The 26,221-nt window shown below is 36.2% G+C and overlaps 1 protein-coding gene across 3 annotated transcripts; it reads right to left on the reverse strand.

Annotated features, from left to right (window-relative positions):
* Nucleotides 1-3,203: 3,203 nt before the first annotated feature.
* Nucleotides 3,204-25,109, reverse strand: LOC125241501 (heterogeneous nuclear ribonucleoprotein A1-like). 3 transcript variants are annotated; one of them, XM_048150022.1, is made up of 11 exons: nt 24,978-25,109; nt 24,404-24,554; nt 22,652-22,758; nt 19,659-19,768; nt 18,977-19,064; nt 17,135-17,321; nt 15,496-15,638; nt 6,728-6,869; nt 5,933-6,027; nt 4,166-4,197; nt 3,204-3,407 (listed from the first exon to the last, which is right to left on the reverse strand). In XM_048150022.1, the coding sequence occupies exons 2-10, from the start codon at nt 24,546-24,548 to the stop codon at nt 4,183-4,185; spliced, it is 1,032 nt and encodes a 343-aa protein (XP_048005979.1). In that variant the 5' UTR covers nt 24,549-24,554; nt 24,978-25,109; the 3' UTR covers nt 3,204-3,407; nt 4,166-4,182. The 3 variants fall into 3 exon arrangements, with proteins under 3 accessions (XP_048005979.1, XP_048005978.1, XP_048005977.1); XM_048150021.1 differs by lacking the exon at nt 4,166-4,197 and having other exon boundaries at nt 6,728-6,842; XM_048150020.1 differs by lacking the exon at nt 4,166-4,197.
* Nucleotides 25,110-26,221: the final 1,112 nt, after the last annotated feature.

The raw sequence follows: 26,221 nt of genomic DNA on the forward strand, positions 1-26,221 counted from the left end.
AAAGTTGCAAGATCGTGGTTTATTTTGGTCCGAAAGGTGATACAAAATGACTACATTAACAGTTTGGATAATATTATTTTGATAAATACCTAAAAAAAACAATGATGTACAAGATTACAGAATTCTGGAGAATTGGAGTGGTCAGATACACTGCTCTACTACCAGTATTTGATATTTTAAATTGTCCCTTTGAAAGTCCTCTCTATAGTGATGAAAGTGTCACAACATAATGGCTCGGGCAAATGAAAGTAGTCCTGTCATTATGAAAAGATGTCCCTTCAGGACCACAAAATAGTTCCTTCAGAACTGGGGCAGGGGTCTGACCCGCAACTGGATGATGGCCATGGACTGTCGCGGAGGCGGAGCGACATCTATAACCCCAAAAATAAAATATTTTAAATTGTATTATATTTACTATTGACTTTTTATATTATAATATGGTGACATTTTTGATTATTTACTGACAAACATTAGTTATTTTAATTTTGACATAATTATGCTCATTTGTTTATGTTCTATTTAACTATAACAATCAGATTATATTTGATTAAACCCCATCTTTTATTACAATTTATTATTTATTCTGATTTTGTCGTGGACTTATTTCATGTATTTTGGTTATTGACGTTTAGGGTTATTTTATTAGACGTAATAGGGCATTACTGTTTCATAATATGCGAAAAGGACTGGTTACTATTTGCGGCTACAACAATGGGTTCTACATAAACACTAAACGATCACTAGGTCAAAATACTGATCCAATATAAGATATTAACTTAATTGATTGATTTCGTTTCATGGTAATTAATTTTATTTAATAAATTTTAGAGTTTAAATTTTTGTATGGTTATGTAGGTTAATTAAATAGGTAATTGATGTTAGTTAGGTATTTATAGGGTAGGAATATTACAGACGGAGGGAATCATTGCTTTCTTGAGCGAACAGCGAAGGGGTGGGACTGATTCGAACTAATGAGTGTACTTAGTAGTCAATTTAGTTTTAACTCTTCTGAATCAGGGGTCTACCTATAATAGGCTGTAAAATATAGTGAAGATCAATCGCATTTTTATTAAATGAATGTTATAGAAATAAAGTGAACGGGCATCTTCTGGACGAGCGAGTTCGTCTTCGTCTCGGCTACTGTGGCTATGAGTAAGCCCATTTATAAGTAATAATATAAGTATATTTTATTTTCACCACACCAACTGGTGTAGATCAATTTTGCTATTCGAAAACGGATAGCAAAATTTCATTTTATCCACGAGAGTGCAAAGTAATTTCATACAAATTGAGCTGGCTGGGCCCCATTTAATAAACAATACAAATTGTAAATTGTACCGACAATTTACAATTCTACAAGTTTCTGTTCAATAAAAATTACAAGTTACAAATTTGTCATAGTGGAAAATTTACATAATTGTAGGAGTTTAGCTACAATTTTACATATTTCTGTTCAATAAACATTTTCACTTGACAGGTGATTTTTAACAATTTTGTAAGGAAATGTGCTTTATTAAACACATAATTGTAATTACAAGTTTACATATTATGTAAATTGTAGTACAATTCTGACAGGAGATTAATGCTGTGTCAAAACTCGATTTGAAGTGTGCTTTACGATCTGCATAATCAAAAAATATGGTTCTAACAACTAGTAGTGACAGTAATGGGACGATTATGAATATCGACGATTTTTTCGTAAAAGGATACATTTTACTTTGGATGTAACGGATTTTACGTTCAATGAAAAATTCCGGGTGAGCATAACTACCGTCGAATATTTACTTTTAAGAATAGGGCAATAGGCCAAATAGGGGTTATCTTCAAAGTGAGACTAATAGAAATGCAGCTCTTTCACACACTGAACAGATTTTGTGTGCGTTGCACTGGATGAGCTGTGGCTCTCAATATCATGTGGTAGCAGATGCATATGGAGTATTCTAGCCTTTTTTTATACATATTCAAGGATTTCAGTTGCTCGGAAATCTCTATCCACTTCTTTATTTTAATCTCGTGCGATTAATTTTTCACTAAACAGACCAAACAAAATATCCTTATTTACGTAAATGAGAGATAAAATTTTTATTTTTTTGTTGATTTCCATACTTAATATTAAACAGTTAAACGGTAAACCAAATGATAGAGAACTTGTTGAAAATTTACATTTTATGTAAATTGTAAGTTACCATTACAAATTTGTGAGTACAATGTTGTCATTGTAAACTACAGGCGTTTTTTACATATTTAAATGTTTATTAAACGGCTTTTACAATGGTTACAATTGTACATTTTCTAATTGTAGGTTTCTTACTTATTTGTAGGTTTTATTAAACAGCACTTGTAGCAAAACTTTACAAATATGTCACTTTTTTACAAAATTGTTGAATTGTAATGTTTATTAAATGGAGCCCTGGTAGAATTTACCTACAAATAATTATTTCGAATCATAAATATTGATTAGATTGCTGGATTTGATTTAGTTTATGTTTTATAGTCAGAATTTTGTTCGTGTTGGTGTTGGTGAAAAATGTTGTGTTTCACTCGGTGGCAACAACTTACTATTTCTTAACAAATAACTATTTCTTTTACATCGGTATATCGTGACATTAACGAAATAAAACAACTCCTTGTTAGTAATATTGTTTATTACTTACAAAAAGACAATCAATTACTTCTATTTCCATACATTTATGCAATGATGTAAATAAAAAGAACTAAATATTATTACACGCCAATAAAATCCGTAGGTACAACTAAATCATTTTGGAACCAGAAATAAAACAACTTAGTATTAGTATAATATTTATTGCCTGTAAAAAGACAATAACATATATCTATTTCCATACACTTACGTAGATAAAATTAACTAATTTTATGATACTGTAAAATACATGTTTTTGAAATTCATAGCAACAACTAAAACTTTTTGGAACACTACAGCTAGCGTAAATTTCATAAGAAAATTTGACGTAACGTCTTTTCTGTAAGCTTTATTTTGTAAGTTGTGTTCTGTTCAAAATGCAGCGCAATGAAACGTTATGTTTTTGGAATTTACACCAGGCGGGCAAACAGCGGTCGCGTGATAAAGCCTATCACGTCAGGCAGTCCTTTTCGCACTTTTTGTAAGTGCGAGAGGCACCGACTCGATAAGATTTATTACACGAGTGTGCTACACTCGCAGAGCTGGGAAATAAAACAATATATTGTTAGTAATAGTATTTATTACCTGCAAAAAGACAATAACTTACGCCTATTTCATGCACTTATGTAAATACAATTCGCTAGATTTATTATATGATACTGCAAGTAACATGTCACTGAAGTCTGTAGGACGCACACACACACGGGTCGGCCGCTTACAGCCGGGGCCGCTTGTTCGGCCGCTGGCCGTCGTTCATGAAACCGCCCTGCGAACGAACCGATGCTTAATCATTTTGTTATACATATTTGGAACGGGTGACGACACTCATCACCGACAGTATTCAAAGTGTCAACAACAGACACAAATTACTATAATGTTTTAAAATCTTTTTAAATCTAAAAACTCGTATTCAAGAATAGGCTAGTTTCCTAAAGTCAAATCAGCTTCTTTTTAAGAACTGTCGAAACAATTTGCTAATATAGAATTACTATGAAATACTGAGGAGTGACGTCACGGTCAATTCACTTACTTTATATCTTTCTTTTTGACTTATTAAATAGAAATTATGTTTAAACATAACCACTGTCCATATTTCGTGCACTGCATAAAATATTTTATTTTAAGTATAGGAAACTAGCCTATTCTACAAGTCTAGATTATATGTTTTTCTTCGAAATAAATAAATCCAACTGTCAGATTTAGGATTTTAGTATAAATAAAAGGTTATTCTTATGAGGGTAGAGAGGATATATCCGAGTTGAGAAACATAATTATGTCAACTCCGTACAATTATCACGATACCTACGAATCATACATTTTTAAAGAAATGTAATTTCCTCTTTATAGCATGACCTTAAAATAGCAGTTTCTACAAAAAAACTTTCGCTTTGACCTGTGTTTCTAGAAGCTTTTTAATAACGACATAATTAAAAAGAGTACCTAAATGATATTTTTTTCCTGTATTTCCTAACATAGTATTTTATTCTATATAATGCGAGACAGTTTGTGTTTGTTAAATGTTACCTGCGGTCATGTGGGATCTAAAACAGGTACCTCTGAAAAGAACGCACAGAATATTATCACGGCAAAGAAAGCAGAACAGTCAACTTAGAAATTATTTGAGTATTAGATACTCATACTGTAAAGTATGGAAACTGAAGAATTTTTGGTTATAACTCAAATAATTTTGCTCTTAATGTGCGTCAGATTTAATAAGTCGGACTAAACAATGATGTATATTTATAGTTGCAATAGAACCTCGATCGATCAGATTACTGTGCCACAAAGTATGGGAATGATTGTGTATGAAATGTTTTCTAAACATCATAAGATTAACAACAAGTTTATAATCTGCCCAATTTTGTCAGCAATGCCGTCCATTTTATTGTATTTTTTTTTATTTCATGCGTTATTTCAAATAAAGTATTCCAAAAAGGTATTAGAAAATTTTACATTTGGAATTTCCTATATTTCTATAGGTACTAGCAGTAAATAACCAGCGGTATATTTTTGTCCAATTCTTGCTTCAATTTTTGTTCAAGTCCGACTACTAAAACTGTCAGATCACAACAAGATCCCACTGCATTTCTTTGCACGTCTTTCTATGCACTCTTTTCTAAGAATACTAAAATAAAATGAAAAATATCTAAAAAAATGAGCATGCAAAATGAAAATAAAGCATTTATTGAAATTGTTGCAAAAAAATACAGCTTAAATGTTATATTTACATGAGAGGTGCGGAAAAAAAAGAAAATATTTGTATAAGCTAAATGTATGAAAGCAGTTTGTGAAAATATTAAAAATGTAAGTAAATCGGTTCACTTCAAATTCTGATAAATCCAATTGTCTGAGTTTGGGATTTTAGTATAGAAAAGACAATTTAATATTATTGACTTATCAGTGTGAAGTTAAGCAATTCAGTTACAAATGTAGGATAGAAGAGAAAATAATAATGATGTTGGCACCCTAAAACCACTTTACCAATTTACCTGTAGTCTTGGTTTTTGGAATTATAGAAACAAGTGGAGTTTAAAAAAAAGGGGGAAAAGTTCTATTGAAAGCCCCTTTCTATCCACAATATACTGGCTTGGAGAGACGGTGGAGTAGCAAAAGTTTAGTATACCATGTTTTTGTTTTTATAGCATTTACAGAATCACCCATATTTTCAAAGCTATTTCAATACAATTTATATAAAATGTTAGTTGAGTAAATTGCTTTTCTTTTTTAATTTTAACGAAGAATGATGCTTATTGAAAAGCATTCAAAATGTATAATTGGTGTTGAGATCGGTTACGGTGAAATTTGGTTTAATACGATTAAATATTGGAATCAGTTTTGTGGGAAAAGATGCCGTTATAAGAGAAGTGAAAGCAGACATGCTAATAAAAGAAAATTGTATGTCAAAGTGACCAAATTAAATGATTTAGGTATAAAAAGGTACCATGGGGGGTAAAAGAGAGAAGGATAAGTGGATAATGGTGTCTGGTCCAGTCAGAAAATTAATGGACGATTGTTTCTTTATATTTACAAAATGATCGAAATGTCGTGGACGTCAATGACTACTAAAAGTGTTATGGCGGACAATGTAAAAGCGATTCTGTTACTATCAGTTGTTTTATATTCCTTCTTCATCAGTAGACATTGCAGCGTCCAGACCATTTTGTGTCATGAAATAGAAATAGAAACCATGGGAGGAAACACTTTCAAAATATTAAAATTTGATCCTGACTGTACGGGAGAGCCCTGAGATAGTGTGTGTATATGTATATGTAGTGTGTAGTGTGTACTCACCATGAATCCAGGCATGGCGTAGCTGTTGACGGGCGCGCCGAAGCCGCCGCGCGCCGGGAACCCGCGCGTGGGGAAACCGCCGCGACCGCGCCCTCCTGCAATTTAATCAATTTGTAAAAAATATAACAGCATATATTAATACTAATAAAGTTGACCCTTTATATTTATATAAAGTATCGAAAGGGCTTCGTAATCGAACTCCGTATTGATTTCAGATGATAATACTGACAGTCGATAAATCGTATTTACGCCCTTATTCATAAACGTTCACTAAAGATACCAAGCCGATAAAGTTCATTTGTCCCTGTCTATCACACCAATCCGTCGGAAAGGGACAAACGAACTTTAGTGAACATTTATGAATAAGGGGGTTAATGTACACTACATTCCACACTAAATGGTGTATCTTTAATTTAGTGTGTCCCTAATGTGTAAACAGTTCAAATTGATAATGTAACCTTCTATTCCCCTGAACCCTCACCGATAGGCTGTTCCTTCTTACATGGTGTAAGCCGTGGAAGTGAGGAGCAAGACCAAGTGCGGGTAATACTGAAAACTCTCGCGCGACTCTCACAAAATGTTGATGTCAATTTTAGCTATTTTTCTCAGAGACCTCCGGGACGGCGTTATGTCCCCGAAAAGTTGACGATTAGTTTCGAAATGTAACTATACGCGATTAAGTTCCTTTTTTTGAGCTGCAAAGTATATCGACATAGGAACACAGTATATAGGTACTTAAACTCAGCAACAAAATTATTAATAAAAGTGAATGGTTTAAGGCCAAGGTATGCTTACCTCTGAAGTTCCCGCGCGCGTTGAAGGCGCCGCCGCGCGGCCGGTAGTTGTTCTGGCGGTTGGCGTTGGGGTTGGCGTTGGGGCTGGCGTTGTTGGCGTTCGCGTTGCGGTTCTGCTGCTGTTGCGGATGCTGCCGCTTGTTCTGCGGAACGGCACACTTTACAACCTTTGCCGCACCCCAGGGCTTTGGGTGCGGGATGTTTCAAACAAAACAATAGGTAAAAAGTAAAAACATGCAATCTAAAGCTTATTGTCTCTTTACAAACCGGAGTTCGGTAACACTAAATAATTCCTGCACCCAAAACCCCGGGGTAAGATCATTGCTAAATTGCTAACAACATGTTTTAAGTGTGTAGACTCAACGCAAGCGGCGGACGTCATATCCAGGCATCCCCTTGATTTGCAGCTTGTATTCAGTATACATTAGTTAGCGCGCAATGCGTTGCGCGGATGTAACCGTTAACGAGTCGTCAAAACGACCACGGTGGTGGGCTACATTTGTACCTGCACTAACATGTAACTCTTCAATGGCCGCATAAATATATATCATACTTTTATGGCTCATAATGATCGTGCCATATATTAAAATATTGGCTTTCAAAGAAAAAATTTTACGTCTAAATTTGATAGCCATTCCCTGGCATCCGCGGTTGGCTTTCGAGTATTGTCCCGGAGCTGTAAGTTCACATTTTTGACACATGACAGCGTCCACAAAACGTAAGCTGGCGCGACCTAATGAAATTTTAAATAAAATCCTGTAATAATATTTAAGGTGGCTCGCCTAGGTTACCCGAAGCTCAGGCTGCGTTAGATGGCGTTAATCTGCAAATTACCAGTCTTTTTTTTTTGTGGAGTCGTACAGGCATTTATATACTTTCAATTATGCTTCGCGAACATTTAATATTAAAATTGACGTATTACAACATACATTCAACTTTTCATTGTAACGTAAATCCCCTTAATGTAAACTAATTTACTATTTTACACTATTTTTAAGTACCACTCACACATACAAATAGTGTTTTTGTATTCCTTCTAGTCGATAATTTCACGCGGCGACAGCTTGTTTAAATAGCCTTGCGGTAAATACGTGTTATCGCATGATTTGCATGGAAGTACTGGGTTCGAATCCAGGACTTTTTCTCTTTTTTTTTAATACTACGTCAGTGGCAAACAAGCATACGGTCCGCCTGATGGAAAGCGGTCACCGTAACCTATGGACGCCTGCAACTCAAAGAGTGTCAAAGGAGGGTTTGGGTTGCCGACGACTCAAAGGACAATAGACGGAACAAATTAGTTCCGTAAGTCCTCCCGTCGTCAGCACCCCGCACCCTCGTTGAGCTCTGGCAGCCTTACTCACCGGCAGGGAACACAACACTATGAGACACTATTTTTTGTTTTATTATTATACATAAATGTATATGTACTCGTACAGTAGTTACTGAGCGTTTTCCACAAAAAAGATTAAAAACCTATTCTCTTACATGGTAATAATTTTTGGGTTCGTCGAACTCAGAATTTCTAACATAATTATCCTAATCTGACATTTTAAAAAAATCCAAAAAGTATAGATAAATTTTAGTTTCTAAACTACGATTCGAATGATTTTTTTTTCTAATTGTTTATTTTCGATGGAGCAAGGGTATTCAAATTGCTTTTGAAATCTTAAATTATACTCCAATTGCTAATTCGAGTCCAAAAAAACTACTACGATGTTGCCACTGCAATAAAATGTTTGTAAAATAGTATAATCCTTTTTTATAAAAACACACGCCAAGATAAATTATTTATTATTTATTTCAATCCTTTGATTTATATATTTAATAGTCTTTTATTATTTACATAAATACTAGGTCGCTCGATTTTTTTTCTTTTTTTCCGTGATTTTTAGTTGTAAAGTTGGTATTGCGCTTGTATCACTTCAGGTATCAATAACATTTGGTGCTATATTTTGCGGTATAGAACAAACTATTGGTGATATAGATATTGTGACCAATTTTTTATACATATATTTTACAATTAGCTAATCAGCGAAATAGTGTATAGTGGGCTTTATGGTTGCCACGGCCGCCATTGTTTTGGAAGCGGCCATGACACCATGGTCTGTCAAACTGTATTTGAATTTGACATTCTTATTCGACGTCTAACTTCTGTTCTGATCGTTTGAATGTTTTTTTGCTCCGTGGTGATTTTTTGCCTTGTTGAGTTTTTGTTTTTTGTTAAGTTTTTGTTTCCTGTTCAGTTACTGTTATTTCAAATCGTTGTTAAGATTGCGTTTTCTACGAGGACTTTGCGTGAGCGCAAGCGCAAAAGTACGAGTATGATGGAACCTGAATTTGTCTGGTTTAACTTTTATTATTATTAGCAACGTGAATGAAGGTGATGTTGATTGTCACAAATACACGTAATATAATGCGAATTACCAACATTTATCATTAGTGGCGACCGGTGGAACTAATTTGACGTATGAGAATTAAAACAAAAAAACTAAAACGAATTTTCTTCACAATTTTATCATCAAGTATTCTTGGATTTCTTACGTGCCAAATAAAGAATGTAGAAGGTTGGCGAAACCTGAAAAGTATTTTGACAGTGACATAAGTGACATTGACAGCTGTGACATTGACGTATCTGTCGTAGTTTTTTTGGACTCGAATTAGCAATTGGAGTATAGTAAATGAAAATGCAATAGTTAACTGAGTAACGTAATGCTTTAAAAACTCAAGTGGACTTTTTTTATCTAAGGAGCAATTTCGAGAAAATATTATATTTAGCGAGGGTATTAAAAGTTGTGTTTTATATCTCAACTTAATAAATAGAAAATCAAAATGACAATAAAAAAATTAATATGTTCTCTAAGATAAAATTGATACCTTCGGCTCTCCATTCTTGCTCGGTCAATAAAAAATACGAAATTTATATCCAAAAAATACAAAAAGTTTATTGAATCCTGGGAATCGAACGCACCTTCACGGCGTGACAGACGACTGTTTCACCAACGACGCCATTACATAACACGCTGTTACCGACGAAATTGGGCTATACATATATAATTATTTAAATATAAATAATAATGTCAAATCCATACTAATATTACAAATGGGAAAGGGTGTTTGTCTGTTTGTTTGTCCGTCTTTCACGGCAAAACCGGAGCGACGAATTGACGTGATTATTTAAGGGGATTTAGTTGAAGGGATGGAGAGTGACATAGACTAATTTTTGTCTCTTTCTTACGCGAGCGAAGCCGCGGTCAAAAGCTAGTTTATTACAAAAGGGAAAAGCTAGTTACTCTATAATCTGAAGTGGAAGAATTCGTTATTTCACCAAAGATAATGTGTGTTTGTTTGTTTGTCCGTCTTTCACGGTCAAACGGAGCGACGGAACGGTTTGACATGTTTTTTAAGTGGAGATAGTTGAAGGGATGGAGAGTGACATATGCTACTTTTGTCTCTTTCTAACGCAAGCGAAGCCGCGGGCAAAAGCTAGTATAGCACGGGTAGCATGGTCGCGCGATAGACGATAAAATATCAGGCCGTCCCTGTCGCACTATTAGTAAGTGCGATTATAGGGACGGCCAGATGTTTTATCATTTATCGCGCGACCATAATTGCCTGCCTGGACCAGATTATGATATGGTGATAATTTGATGATAATTATTATTTGTAACCATTTAGTTAATATTGTCTTCAGTTACTGCGATAGTTACTCATGAAATAAATTTATGAAAATGGATTAAATCGTGTATAATGAATTTACAATTCATCCCGACGTTTCGAACACTACAGCGTTCGTGGTCTCTGAGCACAACGGGTGACTAAGGAAAAATTACAATGTGCAAAAGCTACCCAAAAAATATAAAAAAAAACTTAATAAATCCTAAAAAACTTCAAATGATTAAAAAAGACTCCGGAATAGAACTCGAGATCTCCTGCTTCATAGTCAATGCGTTTGACCGAGACGCCATTTCGATTTACACTAGCAGTGTCGAAATACACGATATGTATCTTTATTGACAAAATGCGTCATTATTTCTGAGTCTGCTTGAGTTAAGGTGGCTCGCTTTCCATACAAAAAACATCTACCATTTATTTAGTCACCGCACACTACAACTAAATAAAAATATGCGCATACATCTACTATACATTATCCGTCGTCGCGGTAGTGAATGAAATACATTGTTTCATACAGAAATCATGGACAAATCCATGTGAATTTTTTATTAATTTTACGTAAATGTGCGTGCCAAATTTTGTGTACAGACACAGAGCCGTCATATTTCGCGCATTTTTAGTTGACATTGTCATCAGTGACATTTGGCTCTTGACAAGTAATTATTTAAAGATATTGGTTTAGTTAACTCAAGCAGACTCAGAAATAATGACGCATTTTGTCAACAAAGATACATATCGTGTATTTCGACACTGCTAATGTAAATCGAAATGGCGTCTCGGTCAAACGACCGACTATGATGCAGAAGATCGTGGGTTCGAGTCCGTTTTTCGTCCGAAGTTTTTTTTAATCATTTGAACTTTTATGGATTTATTAAGTATTTTTTATTTTTTTAATGGAATATTTGACTATTACTATATTGCTTTCCTATTTTTTATTTTCATACAAAAATACAATACAATCCTTTATTATGCCTTTGTTGATAAAATAAAATATTACACGTCTGGTATAATACATTATGTACATAGGTCATAGTGTGGGCATAGTATTAGTAAAGTATTGCATTTACTGAGCTGGTTGACCTATGTTATTGTTGTGTGAATGTTTTTCTTCAACAACTAAATGGTTATATACAAGAATATGGGCATAGCTGGGCATTAACTCGTTAATCCGTTAATCGTTAATTAACGAAGTTAACATTTCGATTAACGGATTAACTTTTAAGTTAACATTAAAAAATGTTAACGGATTCGTTAACTTCCGTTAAATGTTATAGAGTCCGTTAATCGTTAACCCAGCACCCCAAGCGGCTCGCTGCGCCGCGAAAACCACGTTCAGCAGTAAGAACGAGGTTTTCGCTTCGCTTTCGGTACTGTAAAAGCCCGTAGTACGGCAAAACCTAGGTTTTATCGGTAAAAGCAGATCCGTCGGTTATAAACAGTCTAAAGACCAATTGGCGACTTTGGATCACTTATTCGAGATCATCCAAATCTTATTAGGCGTGCTAGATCGATCACTAACCTGGGAATAGAGTGCAATCATCAGGCATGACAGACAAATCGCGCAACCGACGCATCGCGTTAGAGTCCGGCGCGGGCCTTAGATTACTCTACCAAGTTATCGTGGCCCACAGCATCGAGTTGTCATCTCAAATCTCAATCTGAAGAACCGTAATTATTACATTTCGGTTTTTTACCGATTGGCGTCACAGGTTTTAATGGTTTTTGGTGGATACTTAGTAAACAGAAATACATAATACCTAACAGTGGAGTCCTATTTTTATGACGTGTTAACGGATTATCGATTAACTTTAACTTCCGTTAAATCTACCGAAATGTATCGCTTTAACGATTAACGAAGTTAACTTTTTAAGTAACGGATTAACGATTATCGAAGTTAACTATTTGATTAACGGTGCCCAGCTATGAATATGGGTAGCTTTTGCACATTGTAATTTTTCCTCAGTCACCCGTTGACCACGAACGCTGTAAAGTGTTTGAAGCATCGGGATGAATTTTAAACGCGATTTAATCCGTTTTCATAGTTTTTATTTCATGAGTAACTATCGCGGTAACTAAAGACAATATTAACTAAATGGTTACAAATAATAATTATCATCAATATAATCTGGTCCAGGCAGGCAATTATGGTCGCGTGATAAATGATAAAACATCTGGCCGTCCCTATAATCGCACTTACTAATAGTGCGACAGGGACGGCCTGATATTTTATCGTCTATCGCGTGACCATGCTACCCGTGCTGTACTAGCTTTTGCCCGCGGCTTCGCTTGCGTTAGAAAGAGACAAAAGTAGCATATGTCACTCTCCATCCCTTCAACTATCTCCACTTAAAAAACATGTCAATCCGTCGCTCCGTTTGGCCGTGAAAGACGGACAAACAAACAAACACACATTATCTTTGGTGAAACAACGAATTCTTCCACTTCAGATTATAGAGTAACCAGCTTTTCCCATTTATAATAAACTAGCTTTTGACCGCGGCTTCGCTCGCGTAAGAAAGAGACAAAAAGTAGCCTATGTCACTCTCCATCCCTTCAACTAAATCCCCTTAAATAATCACGTCAATTCGTCGCTCCGGTTTTGCCGTGAAAGACGGACAAACAAACAGACACACACCCTGTCCCATTTGTAATTTTAGTATGGATTTGACATTATTATTTATATTTAAATAATTATATATGTATAGCCCAATTTCGTCGGTAACAGCGTGTTATGTAATGGCGTCGTTGGAGAACAGTCGTCTGTCACGCCGTGAAGGTGCGTTCGATTCCCAGGATTCTATAAACTTTTTGTATTTTTTTGGATATAAATTTCGTATTTTTTACTGACCGAGCAAGAATGGAGAGCCGAAGGTATCAATTTTATCTCAGAGAACATATTGATTTTTTTATTGTCATTTTGATTTTCTATTTATTAAGTAAAGATATAAAACACAACTTTTAATACCACAGAACTTAATTTAGATAGAAGAAACAAATTCATATATTTGTATAGGGGCCGAGCGTGTCAAATTTTGTACTGAAGTTGATTCTTGCCTGTAATTTTAAATATGTCTCAGGCTCTTGATTGTTCATAATTTTTGTGTTGTTGCAATTGAATATCACGTAACGAGGCATTTTTTATGTTTTGGTTGACATCAACTTACAAAAATTGACGCCCGAAAGCTGCAAGCTGCGAGTAAAGACGGACAACTCAGTGGATTTCACTGAGTTCATTTGACACGCTAAGTAGATACGTTTGCTTGATCTATGGTATATATGACATCTGTGTTTAATACCCTCGCTAAATATAATATTTTATCGAAATTACTCCTTAGATAAAAAAAGTCCACTTGAGTTTTTAAAGCATTACGTTACTCAGTTAACTATTGCATTTTCATTTACTAATTTAAGATTTCAAAAGCGATTTGAATACCCTTGCTCCATCGAAAATAAACAATTAGAAAAAAAAATCATTCGAATCGTAGTTTAGAAACTAAAATTTATCTATACTTTTTTGGAATTTTTTAAAATATCAGATTAGGATAATTATGTTAGAAATTCTGAGTTCGACGAACCCAAAAATTATTACCATATAAGAGAATAGGTTTTTAATCTTTTTTGTGGAAAACGCTCAGTAACTACTGTACGAGTACATATACATTTATGTATAATAATAAAACAAAAAATAGTGTCTCATAGTGTTGTGTTCCTGCCAGTGAGTAAGGCTGCCAGAGCTCAACGAGGATGTGGGGTGCTGACGACGGGAGGACTTACGGAACTAATTTGTTCCATCTATTGTCCTTTGAGTCGTCGGCAACCCAAACCCTCCTTTGAACTTGTACACTCCTTTTTGCTGTGCACACGCAGCAAAGGGGAGTGTACAAGTTTCTAATGGGGCGGCAACGCGCATGCGACACTCTTTGAGTTGCAGGCGTCCATAGGTTACGGTGACCGCTTTCCATCAGGCGGACCGTATGCTTGTTTGCCACCGACGTAGTATTAAAAAAAAAAGAGAAAAAGTCTTGGACTCGAACCCAGTACTTCCATGCAAATCATGCGATGGCACGTAAGTATTTACCGCAAGGCTATTTAAACAAGCTGTCGCCGCGTGAAATTATCGACTAGAAGGAATACAAAAACACTGTTTGTATGTGTGAGTGGTACTTAAAAATAGTGTAAAATAGTAAATTTATCTACATTAAGGGGATTAACTTTACAATGAGAAGTTGAATGTTTGTTGTAATACGTCAATTTTAATATTAAATGTTCGCGAAGCATAATTGAAAGTATATAAATGCCTGTACGACTCCACAAAAAAAATAAGACTGGTAATTTGCAGATTAACGCCATCTAACGCAGCCTGAGCTTCGGGTAACCTAAGCGAGCCACCTTAAGTAACCCAATATCTTTAAATAATTACTTGTCAAGAGCCAAGTGTCACTGATGACAATGTCAACTAAAAATGCGCGAAATATGACGGCTCTGTGTCTGTACACAAAATTTGGCACGCACATTTTCGTAAAATAAATAAAAAATTCACATGGATTTGTCCATGATTTCTGTATGAAACAATGTATTTCGTTCAATACTGCGACGATGGATAATGTATAGTAGATGTATGCGCATATTTTTATTTAGTTGTAGTGTGCGGTGACTAAATAAATGGTAGATGTTTTTTGTATGGAAAGCGAGCCACCTTAAGAAATCAAGTACTTAAAAACAATATATCGCTTACTTTAAACATAATCTAACACATGTTACATTTTTGCGGATTAACGCAGGATTTACTTATTATGTCATTTATCATTCATTTTTATTTTTAAACTAATGCTGTGGCAGTCTGTCATTTCGATTCAAATGACATTTCAGTAAGTTGATAGAAATCGTATATTTATTTTAGAGCTTTCTTGAACATAGGGCCTAATCGATTCAAACAATTCGTAAATAATCGCTAGATTTGGCAAACGATACGTCTTAGCCACATCGCAACATACTTCAAAACAAATGTGTCAAAAATGTGAATTTTCAGCTCAGGCACAATAGGTATCTGTATGCTGGTGGGTAAATGGGCAGTGAAATGGGCCAGTGCAACTTTACCTTGTTGGCGTTGGCGGAGTGCGCCTTCTGCTCGTCCTCGTCGCGGTACTTGGAGACGGTCACGAGGAACCCGTTCACGCGCAGCTCGCGGTCCAGCTTCAGGGCCTTCTCCACCGACTCCTTGTTGTGGAACGTCACCCGGACTGTATGGAAATAAACACGACAATAAAAAATATTTGTTTGTGTAATTATTATCAAGAAAAAAATGTTATGGTTATTCTTCAATTTTTCTTTATAGATTTTATAGATGGTACTGAACACAGCACGGTTTGAGTTACAGTACTGGTGTCGTATAGACAGGATGGCGTGTCGGACTGTATGGCAGAGTGTGAGGCAGTCAGTTGGTAAAGCTGGCAGAATGTGAGACCTACACTCAGGATGGCAGATCAGTCAGTGAGGCAATGAGGATGGCCGAATAGTTGAATCTTTACTCACGAATCTTGTAGTTGGTCTCGCTGAACAAACATGGTGGTCTCTACCTACTGATGTCAGTCAGGTTGACCTAACCTAACCAGAGGAGCACGGCGGTTTCGACTACATACTGGTGTCACACAGGATGGCCGAGTGTGAGACATACACTTGGCCAGAATAGCTGAATGTAAGACCACAGTATAATAAAGAGTACTATCGTACAGTATGGCCACTCCCGCTCCCCGCTAAGTGCCGCTGCCGCCCACCCCCTCTCACCTCAAAGTTACCGCCTGTCAAAAACGCGAACAGTCGACCTGTCATAATTCACTCATACTAGCATAGTACGCGTTCACCTACACGAGCTTAGAATGTGTCCTAGGAACGCGCCTCTTTCATATATTTGATAGAGATAGGCCGCTGCCGTTACCGAACCGAAGATTCGGTCGAATACTTTGTATAATTTATTGAAATGAATTTCCATAGAGTAGGTACCTAGTCTGTTAATTTTTTTTTTTTTTTGATAAATACTTTTGCTGATTAAATTGTATCTCGTCTTTTAATGCATGTTAATATAAGATCTAATGTTTTGAAAAGAAGTGGCCCGCCGAGTTTCTTGCCGGTCCCATAGTGGATACCCCCCTCCAACTGAGGGGGGACTGAAATCTTCTCGAGGCTGAGGCGTAGGGTTAGAGCCGGCGTAGCTTTATTTTACGTTCATAAGCGCATTGTAATATGCCTACTTGGAAAATAAATATTTCATTTCATTATTTCATTTCATTTCGAATATTCGGTTCCGCCATATTTTAAATCCTGGCTTTAAAAACTTTTCAATGATTGGTAATGGGTACCAAGGCTCTTAATGTTCCTATAATTTAGTGCATAAGAAAATTTTGGTTTTTGTGTCTTAAGCTATGTTACTTTTACTTTTTTACATAATTATTGTAGATACTTGTATTTTAACGCATTATATCTCTCTTTGGTGGTTCCTGAGAATGCTGAAATAGGATGTCATTATCCGATGAAAAAGGAAACTACTTACGCTATTTATTTACTTTGTTTATTCGGTAAATATTCGGCAATGTAACCGAAATATTCGGCCGAATACGAAGATTGAAAAACTTGCCGAATATGCCGAATACCGAATATTCGGCCCATCTCTAGTCGGAGTTGTGGTAAGACTGGCACTCGATCAATATGGGCGAATAGTAAAACTTGGATGAGTACTCACGGATCTTGTACTTGGTCTTGCTGAACTCGTGTATGTGCGCGACCTCGCCGCACTGGTTGAACAGGCGGCGCACGTACTCGGTGCCGGCCTCGTACGGGACGCCGACGAGCACGGCGGTCTCGGCGCGCGACTCCACGGCCACCGCGATGCGGGACCCGTCGAGCACGCGCCCTTGCTCCGAGAGGGCCTGTTGGGGTACAAGGGGGTTAGTCGGGAGGGTAAAACTTGGTTTTTCACGTTCACGGACACCATGTTTGATCATGATCAAGTTATAATCTATTTGAGAGAAGCTGTTATTTTGTTTAATAATTTTTACAGTCTTTAACCTCCAAAAGCTGAATCATATAAATGAAAAATATATTTATTACTTCAATTTTGACTTAAGTGCAAAAATTATTTATTTTCTTTTGTCGAAAAGAAATTTGAACGTGTTATATCAATTTAATTTTTTTGTTGTAAAGTAAATCAAGTCAAATGATTAATATGAATCTTAGGAATAATTTATCCATCCAAAAATACCATGCTTTCAATAGTGAAATTTAGAACAATGGTACATGGTAGTTTTTAAAGAAAAATGCGTAGCCTCTACAAAAAATATGTGTCCGTGAACGTGAAATGTGTGGTCGATAATGATATTTTTATTAGATGGAAAATCTGAAGACCATGGAGAGATTATAAACAATGGCCATAAAAACCGTTTTGGGCGTGGGTAAAAAGATTCAACTAAAACACTCATTTTAATTGTTAAATTAAAATATTAGTTTGAAAGAAGCTAGAATTGACAAATTTAAGTATAATCAATTTTCCTTTTGATCATACATTCCAAAAGTTGTTCAAGATACTTTTTTATAAAGAAATAAATACCACTCTGGTTCACGCAACTTTTTATTTAACTTTAATTACCTGCAACTAACTTACCTCGATATCAGCGAATAGTTGACCCGTATTGTTAGATCATGATTTGAATGCACATTGTTACCCTGTGGTTTTCATTGTAGTGCAAATTTTGACAACAATGGAACATGTACAGTAATCAATTACAAATTTTAGAAAAAGAAGACAGCATAACATTTTAAAGTTACAATCATTGTATCAAATGCAGAAATACCAGCAGAAATATATCATTTAAGACACGCGTTACTACTTGCTTAGCTTTCTAAAGGTTTTTTAAATCAATTTGGGTTTTAATTAATGGTAATAAAATATTAACCATTGCAGATCGTATTTTACTTTATGTCCGGCCACTCGAAATACAATATACCAGTAACATTTCACTATGGAGGATTTTCTCTTCATTTCGACTAAGAGTTATCACGAAATAAGAGACGTATTTTAAACCGGACCGATCGCATCAAGACAAAATAAGCGCATTACAAAATATTAGGAATTTAGGAAGTAACTATTTGCTAATGCTAATTTAAAGGTCAGATCTCGCATACAAGATTACAGTCAAAGATAAATGATGGCATGAGTGCTAAACCACCACCGTAAGAGCTCTTAAAAATAGTTCTTCAAGTCTATTAAAAATAAGATTACTGCCAAACAAAAATTTCATAGACAACCTGTAAGAATGGTTGTGGAACCCAACAGCCATTCGCCACATTGCAGTTTAGGTTTTGTGTAAATAAATTCCCTTCTATTTGACCGGGGATCGAACCCATAAATTTCTACATAGCGACGGTGCGATTTAAAATAGGTAAACACACAATCACATTGCATTACAACATTCAAATACTCATTCTATCAGGGCGTTTGTAAAATTTGGAATAGACTAAGCGAAACACCCGCCGCCGAAATGGCGTGTCTATGCTACTTTTTAATTATAAAATTGTATAAAATTACCTTATCCAGGCTCTCTTTGTTTTTGAATTCGACTATAGCCGAGAGTGTCGGCGTAATGGTCTGTTCGGTTACAATGATTGGACCACGTCTAAAAACAAAGAGAAATGCTTCAGTTAGTATCCACAAGGCTCGCTTTCCTTGCCTCGTCGGAGAACATTCCAAAAATAAGATTACTTCTCATCGCCTCACTTTGGAGGAAATTATAAAACAATTTGATGAAAATGAAAATTTAAAATTAGTTCAGAATTCAACTTAATGAAACTTTGAAATCGTACTTAAAAATAGAACAAGACTGATATTTGAATGTTAAATATAAGATGCATAAGTCAAATTAATAAAAGTTTGAAAGTATTTCAAATTAATAATAGATCAAGACTGATATTTGAATGTTATTGTTAATCATTAGATGCAAAAGTCACACTAGCAGAGATTGTAACCGTATACGCATTATCAAATTTCACCCAAATAGGGACAAGATATTTTTTTGCACTGACACAGTCATATAACCTCTCTAATTTATAAACAATCAGATATGGATATGACATAATCAGTGTAACGCAAAACGCACCATATCCCCTACAAAAAGTCTACATGACTGTCCCAAGCAAAATCCCATATCATCAAAGACTTGAAAAGCCGGTTAGAATCTCTGCGAATAAGATGACATCCTTGTTACACTCACTTGATGGCGTTGATCTCTCCGTGCTTGGAGAAGAGCTCCTTCAGCTTGTCCTGGTAGTCGAAGAGGTAGCTCGCCGGAAGGTTCTCAACCAACAGCTTGCCGGACTCCACCTACAAGGATTATCATATGTAGTAGGAGCTATGATGTGTTTAAGCTCTTGGGGTTCAATTTAATAATGCAAGTACAAATTTCCCAATTTTTCAAAATTTCGGTTCTATGTGCAATCTGCCCCGCCCACTGCCACATAAGTTTAGCGATAGCGAGTTTAGGAAAGGTTCTCGAGTGGCGTCCGCGTACCAGGAGGCGCAGCGTGGGTAGGCCCTCCACAAGGTGGACTGATGACCTGGTGAAGGTCGCAGGAGTTCGCTGGATGCGGTCGGCGCAGGACAGGTCATTGTGGCAATCTTTGGGGGAGGCCTATGTCCAGCAGTGGACGTCTTTCGGTTGATATGATGATGATGATAAGTACAAATTTCATTAAATTTAAAAATAAAATAAAAACCCATATTGACATCACTAGGAAAGGAGTTGAATGTAACTCCTTTCCTAGTGATGTCAATATGGGTAAGGATTTATTTGTGCTAGTTGTCCCTAAAATTTAAAGAGAATCATACAAATCGACTCAATTTCATAAGAGGATCTGTTCAAAGTATTGTTTCAGTTTTACTGTTGGAATGGTAGCACCACTCACAATCTCTCTGCTTTGCCTCAAGGTTGACGGGTAGAGAATGCCTTAAAGCATTAAGGCCGCCTTTATTTAATGTAAGATTTTTCTTTCCCTCAAGAAAGATTTAATAATAAATAAAAGTATGGGAAGGCAAAACAGAAATCAGAAAAAGATTGTTACAAATGTTACAATGAAATCAGTTTCCATTTAAACTTGTTACGTCAATATTGAGGCCTAACCTCACACAACACAATGTGAACTCGCGTCACGTGTCAAAGTGATGACTGATGACTCATAAGATGACTCATCTATTTGGTAATACGTGTCACTTCTAAGATTTGGCAAAAAGTTCCAATCCAAGGTCAATAAACTCTTGAGAGTTCATCTAAGATCACTCCCAGCCTTTTTCACAGGAAGTGCGCAAGGTCACGAGAACATCAGTAATATCAGTATAAAAATGCGTGTCGGAAAAAGCTTAAGTTAAGGCTGCTTTCAAAAAAAACGTCAAAAGAATGTAAAATTGATAGTTTTAGTCGGTGAAATACTACACTTTCTGTTATCCAATAGATTTATTTAATTCAAGTTCCAGTTAGAGCATCTTATTATCTTGATTTTTATAAGACTGGATTTTTGAAAACTAACTCACTAAATTAATTATGAATTTTTCTCTAATGCACGTTTAGAAAAACGCACGTATAGAGCTGAATCAGTCGATCTTATTTGTAAAATTTGGACAATTTTGAATATTAAAACGGGTAAATTTATAATTCGTATATCCTGTACCACAATCATTTCAGACTAGATTTTTATTTTAAGTTTTTGAAAAAGAGTAAACTAGCCTAAGGCGAATTCAATTTTTTTCAGAAATTACCTAAAATTAAGTGACAATTTCTTTGAAAATCTACATCACATTGAAGTAAGTTTTGCACTAAATTAATCTGCAACGTTTACTTAAATTGCTGTTATGCCTTAGTGATTATAAATTGCTATTATTGATTTTTGCCAATTTTTTGAAAACGAGCCTTCACCGGTACAATTATTACCACTTTTGGACATTTTCTCATATTTTGTTAGACCAAGTAGAAAAAGTCCTATAATGTGATATATATTTATAAACTACTCGCAAAGCCCTTTAATTTGATACCACCCACGGTATGATCGAGCGCTCGGTTGCGATTTCACTATTTTTAACACGAAAGCCCTCTTAAGAGCATTCAGGGATTTACCTGTAAGAGCGCACTTCACTATTATAGCTACTATACTGCTCTAATAAAAAGTATTCATAACTTTGAATCTATTTAAAATATCACAAATCAAAATTAATCTTCTTACATTTATTACTGGATATAGTAAATTATAAACTGAAATAGATATTATACAGATACAATACACCAAAGAAAAAGCGATCAAGCTATATCATAAGCTGACGTGATTATGCACAGAGGGCCTGATCGCTTTTTCTTTAGTGTATGGTATCTATTTCAATTTATAATTATGGTAGTGTAACTACTTAAAAAACAAATCAAATAATATTTTATAGAAAAAAATTATTTGTTCTATGTTGTTCACAACTTGCCCTACAGGGACACAACATACCGCAGGGTACTGTATAATAAAGAAATATCTGGGCAACCGAGCTTCGCTCGGTTCTGTTTCGTATCCTTGACATGTGTCGCCATCTAGTTCAAAAATGAATAGTACCTACATCGAGCGAAAGAATTCTCAGCCTTAACAACACAACTACTCGACACGAGATGGCGCGCATTTCGCCACAAAAACTCAAATAGGTGTATTTTTCTATTCGTTTGACCTGTGTCGCCATCTAGTGTTTGCAATAAATAGTACTTACATCAACCGAAAGAATTCTGTCTTAACAGTACAACTACTGCACACGAGATGGCGCGCGAAGAAAAACGCATGAAAACTCGAAAATTCGCGTTTTCCGGGACCTAAGGATAAGTTAGACCGATTTTTCACCCCCAAAAACCCCCACATAACAAATTTCTGCGAAATCGTTAGAGCGGTTTCCGAGATCGTCAGTGTAAATAAATATATATATAAATAAATAAATATACAAGAATTGCTCGTTTAAAAGTATAAGATATAAGTAACTATCGTACAGTATGGCCACTTCCGCTCCACGCTGAAAGTGCCTCTCACCCCCTCTCGGTTACCTATATATTTCACTCATACAAGCATGGTACGCGTTCATCTACACAAGCTTAGAGTTAGACTGTGTCCTAGGAACGCGCCTCTTTCATATATTTGATCGCCAGTGTCTGAGGTGTGGTAAGGGGGTTAGAAGGAAATAGAGTATTGAAGTTACCTTTTCCTCCTTGACCTCCTCGGCGGGGGCTTCGCCGCCGGCCTCTGCGGTCTCGCCCTCCACCTGCGAGGCCTCTTCGGGGGCGTCTCCAGCGCCTCCTTCATCGCCTGAACACAAAATTGTGTCTTTACTTAATATCTTTGAACTTACAAATACATGCATATGCAATGCAACTTTTCAGAAATGGATCAAATTGTGTGGTGATATATAATTAGAAATTAGACTGCCTCGTGCCATGCTTCGCTCTGTGTGGACCCGGTTGGTTCTTATTTACTGCAAGGGCAGACAATGTGCAGAAAGCATGGCAAGCGTAAACTATGATAAGCATGTCACGATATTGGGAGCTGAAATATTTTATTTACAAGTAAGCTCCTAAAAAGTGTCAACATAGTTCCGAGTATTGGCCTTGATAAAAACATTTCAGAACCCAAAATCTCCTTATGATAAATACTGCCATAGACAAAACTCATGGAGCAGTTGAAGAGCTAGAAGAGGTTTGTCTATGGTAGGCGTGAGTGATATGAGAAATATGCTAAGTATGAGTAGATTGATGAAATACTGATGTGAATGGAATGATCAAAGCATTTAAGTATTGTATGTATGTGTCATATATACCTATTATTTATTTATCGTATGGCATTATATTTACATGTCACTGCATTATACAATTAAAAATTAAACCTAGAAGTCTTAAAATAATCCACAGCTTTCCCATTTAAGCTTTTGAGCTCTTCAGAGTTATGACCTATAAGTAATGACCACAATTTTATTATTAATGTATTGTTTGTGATATTTTCATTCACTCATCCTCTCCATTCATTCCAGAACGTAACAAAATTGAAAATACATCAATGTACTAGTTTAAAGTGTTATACATATTTTAAATGCAATAAGTTAGTTGTGGCTCTTTATCACTATAGGTCGTTAGAAATCATGCATTGCTGATGAAAAACAAAATTCGCATTCATAAATGTGAAACAGGGACTTAATGTGGAAATAGCCTAGCCCAGTGGCGGGCTAAGTGCAGCCTGAAAGAATTCAATCCAGCCATCTTGGAATCTTTGTTTGGTTTTTAAATTTGGAACCTTTTGTAACTCTATAAAAAAAATCTGAGCAATTTATTTATTGAATGAGATGGTACAGTCAAGTTCAAAAATACGTATCGATTTTATCCACTCAAAAATATGTACCGAGACCTTATTCCGCCGACATAAAGTGCTATGGGACATATTTTTGATAAGTTGTACGCACCCATATTTTTACACTTGACTGTACCATTAAGAGATAGTAAGCTCTCCTTTTGCAAAATGTATGAAAAAGATATTATGAGATAGCAATAAGTAGTAGGTGAGTGTGTAAAATACCTATAATAGCAAACCTTGTCTTCACTTTCAAATAGAAAACACATTTTATCTGCTTGTGTAAATAATAGAATGGAATAGAATAAACATATATTCATGAACACAGGCTTTTCATTAACACAAACAAACACAGGTATGGCCTTTGCAAGTTGTAAAAGTGCTTGGTGACATAAGTATAAACTTACATGTGTAATATAACATAAATAGTTGTAATAATTATTGATTTTTAAAATGATGCCATCAATTATTGACTATGGTGTTTTCTCTAGCACATTTGTATGAAAATCACCATACATTTTAAATTAGACCAGAGTCAAAAGCGTAAGACGTGCAAAATAGATAACGGTACCGCGCGTCAGGTAGTTCGCAGCGGGCGCGGGCGGTGACTCACCTTGCTCCACCTGCTCGGAGTCGCCGTTGTTCTCCTCGGGCTCCACGGCCTCCGCCACCTCCTCCGGGACCTCCTCCACCGCCTGCGCAGCCTGCTTCTTCGCCGCCGCCGCCTTCGCGCCGCGACCTCGCTTTTGAGCCACCATTCTCAACTAAAACACACAAACCTTTACTTCCACCTCATCTACCTACTTGCACTCACTACAAAATCAATCGATAACCCTCCATAAAGTAATCTGGGGCACATCTGAAAATAACAAGCGACGCGACGCGAACCTCGGCGATCGATCGGAGTCACTTGCCGCCTCCGCCTCAAGGACGCGGTTAACGCTTGGGCGCGAAACATCGTAGATGGCTAAATCAATTAAATACACCGGGTTTCAAGTGGAAATAACACGTTTTTTAACCGATTTCGACTATTACGACTTAATATTCAGCAAAACAAGCCATCTGCGCCATGGGCATGGTGGCGTTATTGCTTACGCTTCCTATGGAAAATTCACGAAACCTTACACCGCTACTCACGTTTAACACACATCAGTATTTTAATAAGTTACGAAATTACTGACACTTACTTATTTATTTTACGTGGAGATGAGTTTACAACGGCGAACACAACCGACGCTACAATTTAAACGAAAAGACGCCAAACTAAAAGCAATAATAACATGCAGCCGGCATCACGCAAGCGCACCCGCCATTAATGTAAAAAGTGAGGTTATTGGTGTTGCCAATTAAAAATTGCAAAATAATGTAATTATTATTTTTTACAAAAAGAGCAAGGAAAGTCCATTATTAGCGCCTAAAGTTTCGACAAATAAGGAGTTAAGTTTCTTGTAACATATTATCCTGTAAATATAAGCTGGGAAAACCATGGTGCACCTTCATAAAAAATTAATAAATAGGTAGAGTCACGCTTTTCTTTAAAAATCATTTGGAAAACACCTTTGGAAAAAAGTCATTTCACTATCTTCAAAAACACTATCTTCTCTTATTTTGTCTAGGCACCAGATCTAACATAAAGATATGTTATTTCATTTATTTTAAACTATATTTTTATATTTTTATCTAACATAAAGAAAGATTAGACTAATAGAAACTAAATGGGTTTTGACTTGATTACTCACTTCCGATAGACGCTACGACGAAGAGGTGTTTTTTGGTATGGTTTAACTTTTTAATTACTGCATAATTTGCAATATAATTTGTAAGTTTGTTGGCCACACCACACCCGCCAATAAAGCTAGGAACATACTACGCGGACGTCCGTCGTAAAACGACCGCGGACGGGAATCTGGACAATGGAAATACACATAACCGTGCAAACTATCGGTCGACGGACGCGGACGTGGCCTTGAGCGCACGGACGTCCGATCGAAATCTGGCTCTCTGGATGTTTTGTTCCGTGCACACTGATAGGTCGCGGTCGCGGTCGTTTTACGACGGACGTCCGCGTAGTGTGTTCCGAGCTTAATCTGATGTATCCACATTATGCACATACCCTATGTTTGTGCTGACTTTATTCTATAAATCTAGATAAAATTCTAATTACTTTTAATTGGATAGAGTTAATACAATACTACAGATATTCTTGATCATTAGTCCGTAATTTTATTCATATTTTTTTCTTCTTTTCAAGCTTTTGTGCTACCTGTGGAGTCGCTTGTGTGTATCTAACATTAAGCTAGGAACACACTACGCGGACGTCCGTCGTAAAACGACCGCGACCGCGACCTATCAGTGTGCACGGAACAAAACATCCAGAGAGCCAGATTTCGATCGGACGTCCGTGCGCTCAAGGCCACGTCCGCGTCCGTCG

The sequence above is a fragment of the Leguminivora glycinivorella genome, chromosome Z, assembly GCF_023078275.1.
Source record: "Leguminivora glycinivorella isolate SPB_JAAS2020 chromosome Z, LegGlyc_1.1, whole genome shotgun sequence".
NCBI lineage: Eukaryota > Metazoa > Arthropoda > Insecta > Lepidoptera > Tortricidae > Leguminivora > Leguminivora glycinivorella.

Coding starts and splice junctions, on each gene's coding strand:
- LOC125241501 (XM_048150020.1), bottom strand. CDS start 24,548: ATGGTGGCTCAAAAGCGAGGTCGCGGCGCGAAGGCGGCGGCGGCGAAG. Junction 19,065..19,658: donor GGAGAGATCAACGCCATCAA/GTGAGTGTAACA, acceptor CTTTGTTTTTAG/ACGTGGTCCAATCATTGTAA. Junction 17,322..18,976: donor ACAAAGAGAGCCTGGATAAG/GTAATTTTATAC, acceptor GTACCCCAACAG/GCCCTCTCGGAGCAAGGGCG.